Below are 12,884 nucleotides of genomic sequence, written 5' to 3'. Positions count from 1 at the left end.
TTAACTAGGGAAATTGTGTCACTTCTCTTGCGTTCTGTGCAAGCAGAGTCAGGGTATATGCAGCAGTTTGGGCTGCCTGGCTCGTTGCGAACTGTGTGAAGACCATTTCTTCCTAACAAAGACAGTAATTAATTTGCCAGAATTGTACATAATTATGACATAACATTGAAGGTTGGGCAATGTAACAGCAATATTTAGACTTAGGGTTGCCGTGCGTTTGATCAAATACGGAACGGTTCCGTATTTCACTGAAAAAATAAACGTTTTGTTTTCGAAATGATTGTTTCCGGATTTGACCATATTAATACCATAAGGCTCATATTTCTGTGTTATTATAATTAAGTCTATGATTTGATATTTGATAGAGCAGTCTGACTGAGCGGTGGTAGGCAGCAGCAGGCTCGTAGGCATTCATTCAAACAGCACTTTCCTGCGGTTGCCAGCAGCTCTTCGCTGTGCTTCAAGCATTGCGCTGTTTTGACTTCAAGCATATCAACTCCTGAGATTAGGCTGGCAATACTATAGTGCCTATAAGAACATGCAATAGTCAAAGGGATATGAAATACAAATGGTATGGAGAGAAATAGTCCTATAATTCCTATAACTACAACCTAAAACTTCTTACCTGGGAATATTGAAGACTCATGTTAAAAGGAACCACCAGCTTTCATATGTTCTCATGTTCTGAGCAAGGAACTTAAATGCTTTTTTACATGGCACATATTGCATTTTTACTTTCTTCTCCAACACTTTGTTTTTGCATTATTTAAACCAAATTGAACATGGGAAAGTTGAGGAGGACAGCATGTGTAGGAGAAGAGTACGACAGTGACAGCTAAAGAGAAGAAGACAGGAAGGAAGAGTGCACCTGACCATACAGTTGTGACCAGGCAGAGGAGAACACCTCTAGTGATAATCAGAGAGAGAGACTGTTCTCACGTCAGTGATCTTGGGGTTGGGGCACTGCGCTGGTTCCTGGGACCTGCACAATTTTCTGTACACACAGGACCTCATGTTGGCACACCACACACAGTTGTATTTGTGGTCGGCGTTCTTACACAGGCTGCAGTCCTCACGACCCAGAGAACAGTTATACAGCACCACTAAGAGATGAAGAGCAGAGGAGGAGGAGGGGGAGGATAGAGTGAGAGGAGAGAGAGGAGATGGAAGAATGGGAGAGAGGAGGGTAGAATGGGAGAGAGGAGGAGGAGGAGGTAGAATGGGAGAGAGGAGGAGGAGGAGGTAGAATGGGAGAGAGGAGGAGGTAGAATGGGAGAGAGGAGGAGGAGGAGGTAGAATGGGAGAGAGGAGGAGGAGGAGGTAGAATGGGAGAGAGGAGGAGGAGGAGGTAGAATGGGAGAGAGGAGGAGGAGGAGGTAGAATGGGAGAGAGGAGGAGGAGGAGGTAGAATGGGAGAGAGGAGGAGGAGGTAGAATGGGAGAGCGGGAGGGGAGAGAAGCAGGGGGGGTTGAGAGGAGGGGTAAGAGATGAAACAACAACTCCATATCAATAACCACCCAGTCTGTACAGGATTCATATCTTATTCAAATAAGCTTGACCTTTGTCCCAAAAACTGATGAAATAATAATAATAATGGCTGAATATTAAACATGTCCAATACTCGGGTTATCCAACGCAGGTCCATTAGGGTGAAAGAGTTGAAATGGATCAACAGTTTGAGCAGAATAATCCTGGTTGTATTCAGACAGCTGTTTGAACAGTGCATTGAACAGCAGCACTGCATCAACTCCAGACTCACCAGTCAGAGTGCTGTCAATCTTCTTCTCTGAGTCTCTGTCTTTGATGTGGAAGGACACATTGACCTCCTGCTCCTTGTCGTAGGAAAACTAACACACAGGACATACACAACAGAGAAAACACACTGAGTTACTGAGGGCCAGAGACGTGTCAAAACACACTTGCTGGCTCTTTCTCTCGCTCAGATGAATTAGCATAATGTAAATGTTATTTCTGTCATTCTGAGCACCGTGGGTGGACGCCCTAATCAGGTTACCACCCAATGCATATGGGTCCAGTACATTTCTCAAACGTCTTAAATTAGAATACTTCCTGTCAAATATCCAGCACCACATTTTCCTAACGAAAACGCTGACATGCACGCATGCACACACAATCCAACACGCACACAACACGCACCCCAACACACACAATCCAACACGCACACAACACGCACCCCAACACACACAATCCAACACGCACACCAACACGCACCCCAACACGCACCCCAACACGCACCCCAACACGCACACCAACACGCACACCAACACGCACACCAACACGCACACCAACACGCACACCAACACGCACCCCAACACTCACCCCAACACGCACCCCAACACTCACCCCAACACACACAATCCAACACGCACACAACACGCACCCCAACACACACAATCCAACACGCACACAACACGCACAATCCAACACGCACACAACACGCTAGGGAATCTTTGTGGGGAAGTTTTATTTATTTTTTCTCCCAAAATAGACTTCCCCCATCTGATGTGTTTGTGATTAAACCCAATGACTTCCCCCCACAGTGGGTAGCAGTGCTGTGACTCGCAGCTCAATAGCTTGTAACTCCATACTGGCAGCCTCTCAAACTCAGTATGAAAACAGATGGGTGGAGAGACAGAGACAGACAGAGTTGGAGTACTGGCTGGAGGCTGGAGGTGAATGTCTTTGGGACTGAGGGAAAAGACTTGTAACTGCTCATGTGGGGCGCTGGGATGTAAAACCTGTGTTGTCTCAACAACAGGTGGATATTACTGACCTCATAACCCTTGAAGTTGAACTTTAACCCCTCATTAAAGGTGAACTCTTCCTCCATGTGTTTCATGAGCTCCGTGCCAATCTTAAACGTGTGATCCTGGAGAAAGACAGACAAAACAGACAGACACAGAACAAGAGAGAGACAGACAGAGACACACACAGGACAAGAGAGAGAGACACACACAGGACAAGAGAGAGAGACACACACAGGACAAGAGAGAGAGACACACACAGGACAAGAGAGAGAGACACACACAGGACAAGAGAGAGACACACACAGGACAAGAGAGAGACACACACAGGACAAGCGAGAGAGACAGAGACACACACAGGACAAGAGACAGAGACACACACAGGACAGGACAGACAGAGACACACACAGGACAAGAGAGAGAGACAGAGACACACACAGGACAAGAGAGCATGTATATTAGAATGAGTAGAAGTCAGTCAGGCTGTCAGGCAAAACCACAACGAACCATATTAGATAAACAGTACTGTACATGATCTAATAGTGAATGAGTAAGACAAGCGGATGTACTCTCATTAGAGGAACAGCCAAGTTAATATTCAATGATAGACCATGACTACATAGGGGTCTGAAATGTCATCCTACTCCCTACAGTGAACCCAACATGGCACCCTATTCCCTACAGTGAACCCAACATGGCACCCTATTCCCTACAGTGAACCCAACATGGCACCCTATTCTCTACAGTGAACCCAACATGGCACCCTATTCCCTACATAGTGCACTCAACTGGCACCCTATTCCCTAAGTAGTGCACTGTGTCGTGTCTTTGGCATCATTAAAACTGAAGACATATTTATCAAATAACTCTGTAATTATTATTACGCGATTAACCTGATTAATCATGTAACTGTAATTAACTAGGAAGTCGAGGCACCAAGGAAAATATTCAGATTACAAAGTTATAATTTTCCTAATATAACTTTCAGATATTTTAATATCTGATCACGTTGTCTTCTGATTAATGATGTATTGTTTACCTCGTCAGTCTCATTCCAAATGTTGTAAATTATTGGTTATCTGCACGAACCCAGTCTTCACTATGAGTTATCCATACATCAATTGTCTTAAAATCATTTATTTACTAACTAAGTAATTCACAGAAATGCATAACAGTAGATATGTTTACAAGGAAATGGTAGAGGCATGTGCCATAGTGGGCTAAACCGGCATGGCGGCTTGTTAGACAAAAAGGGGGGGGGGTCAGCTGAGGAGACACTACAGAGTTGAATATTATAACAATTGAAATGCTAATCCTTTGCACATGAACACTCACTCATTCGGGATCTCTGTTGAAAAGTTTGTTTCTGTTGGAGAGTTTGTCCGCTCTCTCTGTCGTGGTTAGAATGGGTAGTTCAGAGTGACATTCATTAATGTCGTTATAGGAGAGATGTTTCGGCGGTTGTCGGTCTTCGCGCTCAATGATTCCGAATTCCTAGCTGCAGACTAGTAATTAATATCATAGACTTGTTCTTATTCTGTCGGTATCGATTGTCTAAGAGTTTAACCACGTGGTATGGTTAAAAGTTAATCAAGAGAAATGCATGGTCTCCAACCTTTAGCCATCTCGTAATTGAGGTAAGCTCGGTCTGGTGATAGAAAACCTCGGTGGGGGTTTTATTCGGAAGAGCAGAAAAGGCTGTCTCATGACGCCAGGTCCTGTCTGTGTCCCTGGGGGCGTGCCAAGGACTTAGTGAAACTTTAAAGAGAAATACAACTCTCTCACATTAACATCATTACATAGCATCCCATCGTCTCACAAATAGCTTCATCCTTATTCATTCATTTTATACAACCATTTAGATGTAAGTCTCATAGCTGAGGCTATTATATAAACATGATTATGGTAATGTGGCCGTATTGTCTCTCATGAGTTTCACAAAATTGTACCAAACGGACCAGTTCATAGCTGGATTCTTCACCGATCTTTTATACCTTCTCCAGAACCTGAATGTCGTTCAGTTCTCCAGTTCTGTGAGGTGGAAGAACTCCTTTGTTCTCTCTATACTGGGGCCATGAGGAGAGGGTCTCCTCGTAGGAATTTACGACCGCTCTTACAGAGCCTGGCTCAGAAGTATAGAGGTCGGGGGATGGTGCTCGCAGTGTCCAAAGAGGGCAACGTCATGACAACTGTATAGGTAATATGGTGTAATTTGGGACGCAACCTAAGAGCAGTGTCTATCTCACCTTGTAAATGTCCAGGTTCTTCCCTTGGAAGCTGATGGGGATGGGGTGGCCTACAGGGATGAGATGAGGGTCTGGGTTCTCAAACTGAGGACAGCTATCAGCCTGGAGAGAGAACAGAAGGTGGTTGTAGCTAGTTTAATCAGACAGGCAGACATATAGGCAGGCAGACATATAGGCAGACAGACATACAGGCAGACAGACAGACACACCAGCAGATAGGTGGAGCTTGCCAGTTGCCACTTACAGTGGGGGGAAAAAGTATTTGATCCCCTGCTGATTTTGTACGTTTGCCCACTTACAAAGAAATGATCAGTTTATAATTTTAATGGTAGGTTTATTTGAACAGTGAGAGACAGATAACAACCAAAAAAAATCCAGAAAAACGCATGTCAAAAATGTTATAAAATGATTTGCATTTTAATGAGGGAAATAAGTATTTGACCCCTCTGCAAAACATGACTTAGCACTTGGTGGCAAAAACCCTTGTTGGCAATCACAGAGGTCAGATGTTTTTTTGGCCACCAGGTTTGCACACATCTCAGGAGGGATTTTGTCCCACTCCTCTTTGCAGATCTTCTCCAAGTCATTAAGGTTTTGAGGCTGACGTTTGGCAACTCGAACCTTCAGCTCCCTCCACAGATTTTCTATGGGATTAAGGTCTGGAGACTGGCTAGGCCACTCCAGGACCTTAATGTGCTTCTTCTTGAGCCACTCCTTTGTTGCCTTGGCCGTGTGTTTTGGGTCATTGTCATTCTGGAATACCCATCCACGACCCATTTTCAATGCCCTGGCTGAGGGAAGGATGTTCTCACCCAAGATTTGACGGTACATGACCCCGTCCATCGTCCCTTTGATGCGGTGAAGTTGTCCTGTCCCCTTAGCAGAAAAACACCCCCAAAGCATAATGTTTCCACCTCCATGTTTGACGTGTTCTTGGGGTCATAGGTGTTCATTGTGTTCTTGGGGTCATAGGCAGCATTCCTCCTCCTCCAAACCCGGCGAGTTGAGTTGATGCCAAAGAGCTCCATTTTGGTCTCATCTGACCACAACACTTACACCAGTTGTCCTCTGAATCATTCAGATGTTCATTGGCAAACTTCAGACGGGCATGTATATGTATTCTTGAGCAGGGGGACCTTGCGGGCGCTGCAGGATTTCAGTCCTTCACGGCGTAGTGTGTTACCAATTGTTTTCTGGTGACTATGGTCCCAGCTGCATTGAGATCATTGACAAGATCCTCCCGTGTAGTTCTGGGCTGAATCCTCACCGTTCTCATGACCATTGCAACCCCACGAGGTGAGATCTTGCATGGAACCCCAGGCCGAGGGATATTGACAGTTCTTTTGTGTTTCTTCCATTTGCGAATAATCGCACCAAATGTTGTCACCTTCTCACCAAGCTGCTTGGCGACGGTCTTGTAGCCCATTCCAGCCTTGTGTAGGTCTACAATCTTGTCCCTGACATCCTTGGAGAGCTCTTTGGTCTTGGCCATGGTGGAGAGTTTGGAATCTGATTGATTGATTGCTTCTGTGGACAGGTGTCTTTTTTTACAGGTAACAAGCTGCGGTTAGGAGCACTCCCTTTAAGAGTGTGCTCCTAATCTCAGCTCGTTACCTGTATAAAGGACACCTGGGAGACAGAAATCTTTCTGATTGAGAGGGGGTCAAATACTTATTTCCCTCATTAAAATGCAAATCAATTTATAATTTTTTTTACATGCGTTTTTCTGGATATTTTTGTTGTTATTCTGTCTCTCACTGTTCAAATAAACCTACCATTAAAATTATAGACTGATAATTTCTTTTTAAGTGGGCAAACGTACAAAATCAGCAGGGGATCAAATACTTTTTTCCCCCACTGTATAAGGCAGAAAGTCGGTAACAGATACAAGCTGGCTCAGAGACAATAGCTCTAAATCAATTTATCTTCCTTCACTTCCTCACATCCTCTCTTCTGGCCTGCTTCTCAAAAAGTATTGGACCTTCTTCTTGAGGAGGCGGGGAGAGAGGACACAAGGAATTGTGGGTTGACAAAAGGAGATTGAGCCAAACTGTCTAGTTGACTGAGACAGGGCTTCTTCCTACTTGTTGGGCTTTGATGATGTGAACTCCGTCTACAGAGTCATCTCTGTCACTGCAGGTGTGGTCCTGGGCATTCCACTGGCACTGCCACTCACTGGTCACACATGCTATACACCTGGGGACAATCAACCAGTAGGAAGAAGAGTTAAGGAATCAGAGTTTATATAGCCAATGAGAACAGAAATCCTCAAAGGTGTTCAGTGTTAAATGACTGAACAGAGCACTGAGATTAACTGTCAGAAAAGCATCATTAACGGGTAGTCTCCATAAAGCAGTGGTCACCTACGGGTCGATCTTCAAGGTATTCCTAGTCGACCACCAAACATTTCTGGAAAACTAACGATAAAGCCTTGCACTCCTATTTTATTAATATTACACATGATTCAGAAGTCCTGCGCGCCGGGTTGGCAAAGTGTTCCAACCATTTCATTTGTCTGAAGGGAGAAACTCCACGACCAGAGAACCACCGTCAAAGAATACAGCAAACAGCTGCTGTTTTTATGAGTGAGTTCATGTTTAAGTTTTTATCCAGTACTGTCAACAGTACTGTACTGTTGTTTTATTATCAGCAGCTCGTCAGGTCTATTGTAATATCCAGGAATATTTAACTTCTCTGGTCATAGGAACAACATGAATTGGAGCATGAGGCAGAAATAATGTGATGCGACTCGAATTTGGCCATCAGGTGGAAGACGGTGTCCCCTCTCTCTGGTCAGTCTCACCGGAGGAAAGGAGAAAGCAGGGACTATGAGAGGTGTCCTCTCTCTGGTCAGCCTCCCCGGAGGAAAGGAGAAAGCAGGGACTATGAGAGGTGTCCTCTCTCTGGTCAGTCTCACCGGAGGAAAGGAGAAAGCAGGGACTATGAGAGGTGTCCCCTCTCTCTGGTCAGCCTCCCCGGAGGAAAGGAGAAAGCAGGGACTATGAGAGGTGTCCCCTCTCTCTGGTCAGTCTCACCGGAGGAAAGGAGAAAGCAGGGACTATGAGAGGTGTCCCCTCTCTCTGGTCAGTCTCACCGGAGGAAAGGAGAAAGCAGGGACTATGAGAGGTGGACTCTCTGCTGCGCTCTCCCTCCGCCGAGACTGACCATCAGTCCAGTAAAATAAACAAGATCATTATTTCAATTTATGCTCCGCTGTGCCTCGCAAATTATCAAAGCTTGAGTTTTGAAATATAATATGGTCTGAGAAGAACAATATTGTCAGGAAGGCATAAAGCCAATATGTTGTGATAATGTATTAGGCCTACTGCACAAACCTCATTCCTACACAACAGTTTTATTAGGTTACTGTTGCATAGGCTTACATTATTAAGTCCTGTTTTTAAAGAATATCTGAGTGGTAGATCTCGGCTTGGAAAGTGATCTTGCCTCAGAAAAGGTTGGTGACCATAAAGGGTTTAACTGGTGCCACTTACGGCGTGTTCTCTGACTTCCTGACGGTGGCGGCACAGTTGTAGAACTTGTATTCACTGGACGTCACCTCGATGCCATCGTTGACCAGGATCTTTACCTGCATCGTCACAAAGTCTGAACACAATATGACAGAATATCACAGTTACCACAGTCCATTAACCTGAGAGGAAATGTTAGCCTGGTCACATGACTGGTTCTGTCCTGAATAAAACATATTGTTGCCTTGTTTGGCAAGACAAAGACAAGTTAGTTAAAAAAGAAACAGACTGATATCCAGGCTTAAAAACAGTATACAATACCCATCTACCACCCAAGGAGCTAAGGACTGGGGTTAGGACCAGTATTCAGGAGGACTCACCCTGCTTGTCAGGTGTAGAGGGGATGTTCACAGGGTCAGGGAGGGCACAGGTGACCTTCTGGTCCATCACCACAGCTTCACTAGTGTTTGAACCAAACCTGCACTCGATAATGTCAGAAGGGCCGATCTTGGGGAGGGAGGGGATGTCGATTACAACCTGGACAGGAGAAAAACAGAGGTCTTTGAGGAGTGAGAGAGAGAGAAAGAGAGGGAGAGAGACGAGACCGAGAGCGAGAGAGAAACAAGAGAATAAACTTCCTCTTGAATACAAAGAGGTCCATTGAGGAAATGCAATTATTTTTCAAGTCACAGGAATGGTTATGTGACAAAAACTAAAGTTCCTGGAGAGAATTGAGATGAAATGAGGTGAAGTGACTGGTATCTGGTCTCCGGTTTAAATGTACACAGTTCATTAATCCAGAACTGACCCAGAAAGCTCATTTGTGTGTGTGTGTGTGTGTGTGTGTGTGTGTGTGTGTGTGTGTGTGTGTGTGTGTGTGTGTGTGTGTGTGTGTGTGTGTGTGTGTGTGTGTGTGTGTGTGTGTGTGTGTGTGTGTGTGTGTGTGTGTGTGTGTGAGAGAGAGAGAGAAATGCACTGGAAGTGAGCAGAGCTTAATGGAATTGACTAGAGTTAAACTCAGGATGAATGAATTCAGAATGAAGCAAACCCAGCACAACAGATGAGGGACCTTTCACACTGGACAGGACAGCTGCCAATGACAGGGAAAGTAGACATGTACACTCAACCACTCAGTACCTGCTGGGTCTTCCTACAGCTGAGGTTGGGTGGGTTAAAGGCCAGGATCTGAACACACTGCTGGTTGGGGCTCCACAGCCATGTGTTGTCATCCTCAGCCCTGGGACAGTCTCCCTTCCTGGTACACCTGGAGGAGAACAGACCAGTCACAACCTGGACAACAGCTAACCCTGGACTACAGCTAACCCTGGACTACAGCTAACCCTGGACTACAGCTAACCCTGGACTACAGCTAACCCTAGACTACAGCTAACCCTAGACTACAGCTAACCCTAGACTACAGCTAACCCTGGACTACAGCTAACCCTAGACTACAGCTAACCCTAGACTACAGCTAACCCTAGACTACAGCTAACCCTAGACTACAGCTAACCCTAGACTACAGCTAACCCTAGACTACAGCTAACCAGGAGTCTGGACTACAGCTAACCAGGAGTCTGGACTACAGCTAACCAGGAGTCTGGACTACAGCTAAGCAGGAGTCTGGACTACAGCTAACCAGGAGTCTGGACTACAGCTAACCAGGAGTCTGGACTACAGCTAACCAGGAGTCTGGACTACAGCTAACCAGGAGTCTGGACTACAGCTAACCAGGAGTCTGGACTACAGCTAACCAGGAGTCTGGACTACAGCTAACCAGGAGTCTGGACTACAGCTAACCAGGAGTCTGCTACCTGTATCCAGGCCCAGTTCATCACTGATAGGAGCTAAAGAGAGAAAATAGTCCTGGACCATCTATAACAGGATAAATCAGTACTAAGCTCATAAGACATTTAATAAATAGATGATATTATTCATTGAAAAGATCAATGAGCAGCAGGAAATATTGCAGCTATAACCAATGTTCCCCCCAAAAATTGTCACTGAACAAATTTCAAGTCTGCTGAGCGCAAATTTGAACGTTGTGAAAATTCTGTGCAACTTCCAGCGCACGTTTACTGTGAACACTGAGGCTGTACCCTCTTTAAGTTACAGTTTTAACAGTAGTCAAGTAGGCTACTGTGGCTATTTGATTATAATGTTGGCCTACCAGAGTGGCCTAGCATAAAAAACAATGGAGAAAATTCATTGAACAACACACATTTTAACATGGCAATAGCTGTTCTATCAGTCAGCCTACAGTAGCAGCCAATGTGTGGTGTTCAATATAGGCCTACATTACATGAGACTTTTGAAAACAAGGAGGTGACTGAAAATGTTGTGTTGATGCAAGAAACCACTTTTCTTTTTTTCAATTTAAGTTCTTGTTTTTCAATCAACCAACAAAACACATTCCACATTCACAGATGTGACAGACTTAAAAAAAAATATATATATATATATATATATACCTATCTATCTATCTATCTATCTATCTATATACACACACACATATACATACACACAAAGAATAATTATATATATATATATATATATATATATATATATATATATATATATATATATATAAAAACTTGCAGCAGCACTATCAAGGTTCTTATTAGCTATTTCCAGCCTTAGCTGAGATGACGAGCAAATAATTAGTTTTTAGATTTTACAGCACCTTACACAACATGTATCTACTCATTTCCCTAATCACTCAGTCCAATTTGAAATATAGTTGAGTAGTGGAGACCAGAGTCTATCAAACTTGGGATGTCTCTTGCGGAGGTCACAAGTGAGCTTTTCAAGAGGGAGAAAGTCAACATTCTGGTCAATCCACATTTTAAATGTAGGAGAAGTATTAGAGGCCCACAATAGAACAATACATTTCTTAGCAAAGTATGTAATAGTCATAAGCAAATTTTCTTTGCCAGGATCAAGAACAAAGTCCTGCTGGGTATTAAGATAGATAGATACATGGGGTCATATCAAACTGTACATCTAGTATTTTCTGTGCAGCAGTGTTTATAGATTGCCAAAATCTGGCTCTCTCTCTACAGCTCCAAAATACATGCATATAGGTTCTACTTTCAGAGGTACATCTTTTACAGTTAGAAGAAATGTCTGTTTTCATTCTATGGAGTCTCAAAGGAGTGTAATAACATTTGTACAAAAATGTGTAATTAGGCTTCTTTCATTTTTACATTAGTAGAGGAGCAGTATACCCTGTCGCAAACCTCCGCCCATAACTCATCACTGATAGTCAAACCTCCGCCCATAACTCATCACTGATAGTCAGACCAAGGTTCTTTTCCCAGATTATTTTCAAAGGAGTCTATAGATATAGGAGATTTTGCCTTTAATGGATTGTGCAGTGACAAGAAGGGTTTCAACTTCATTCAGCTGAGCTCTAAACCTCCTCTTGGAAGTAAATGAGGAAACTACATGTCTAATTTGAAGATATTTCTTTTTTAAAAGGGATCTTTGCACATTGAATTCACTTCAGAGCTCTTGAAAGGATTTCAGTGTAGTGGTTTTCTGATGAAATAGATCTGAAAAGGTCCTGATTCCTAGAGTATGCCAAAGATTAAAGTTGGCATCCCTCAGGGCTTTTGGCAAGTCTGGGTTGCCTACTATAGGTGAGTGAGAACATATTTGGGAGGAAATGCCCAGGTATTTCTTACAGTCCCGCCACGCTAGTAGGGTGCTGTAAATCACAAAGGTTTTGGCTATGTTGCCCACTTCACTAAAGTTATTAATGAATATAATTGAGCTAGGGGCAATGAACCACAGGATTGGGCTTCTATCTGAATCCACGTTGACTCTTGTCTGTTTGTGATCCATGTTAGCATGTTGCGGATTTGGGCAGACCAGTAGTACAATTGAAGGGAGGGAAAGGCAAGACCACCCTTAGATTCAGGTTTCGATAGAGCGGAGAACTTGATCCTAGGTTTTTTATTGCCCCATATAAATTTGGTGATGCTTTGGTTAGTTGTTTTGAAAAAGGAAACTGGGAGATAGCATGGGAGCATCTGAAATAAATAGTTCAGTCTAGGGAGGATGTTCATACGGATGACATTAATTCTTCCTACTAAGCTAATTGGGAGGGAGATCCAGGTTTGGAGATCGTTCTTGATTCGATCCAGGAGTGGAAGACAATTTTCCTTGAAAAGGCTATTCAGATCTGGTGTTATGAAGATCCCAAGGTATTGAAACCCCTGTATCTTCCATTGGAATGGACATAGTGTCTTCATAGAGCTGGTGAGTGTAATATTGAGAGGGCAGACAGTGGATTTGTTAAAATGTATCTTATAACCTGAAAACTTGCCATACTGAGCAATTGTGTCTAAAATGGGAGGGATTTCTCAGGGTTGGATATGTAGAGCAACACATCATCCGCGTAG

General features: G+C 43.8%; 1 protein-coding gene across 2 annotated transcripts in view; it reads right to left on the bottom strand.

Moving 5' to 3' along the window:
- Positions 1-12,884, bottom strand: part of LOC106576570 (plexin-B2) — a 280,227-nt gene that overhangs the window by 96,434 nt on the left and 170,909 nt on the right. For both annotated transcript variants that reach the window (XM_045700160.1, XM_045700159.1), the window contains 8 exons: positions 9,619-9,745; positions 8,862-9,018; positions 8,506-8,617; positions 7,096-7,207; positions 5,012-5,113; positions 2,795-2,890; positions 1,760-1,847; positions 940-1,103 (listed from right to left, as the gene is read on the bottom strand). In XM_045700160.1, coding sequence (XP_045556116.1) covers positions 940-1,103; positions 1,760-1,847; positions 2,795-2,890; positions 5,012-5,113; positions 7,096-7,207; positions 8,506-8,617; positions 8,862-9,018; positions 9,619-9,745 — 958 coding nt within the window. The remainder of the gene's footprint in view (positions 1-939; positions 1,104-1,759; positions 1,848-2,794; positions 2,891-5,011; positions 5,114-7,095; positions 7,208-8,505; positions 8,618-8,861; positions 9,019-9,618; positions 9,746-12,884) is intronic.

The sequence above is a fragment of the Salmo salar genome, chromosome ssa17, assembly GCF_905237065.1.
Source record: "Salmo salar chromosome ssa17, Ssal_v3.1, whole genome shotgun sequence".
Taxonomy (NCBI): Eukaryota; Metazoa; Chordata; class Actinopteri; order Salmoniformes; family Salmonidae; genus Salmo; species Salmo salar.
The sequence above is the reverse complement of the archived record's forward strand: the minus strand, read 5'-3'. Positions and strand labels throughout refer to the sequence as shown.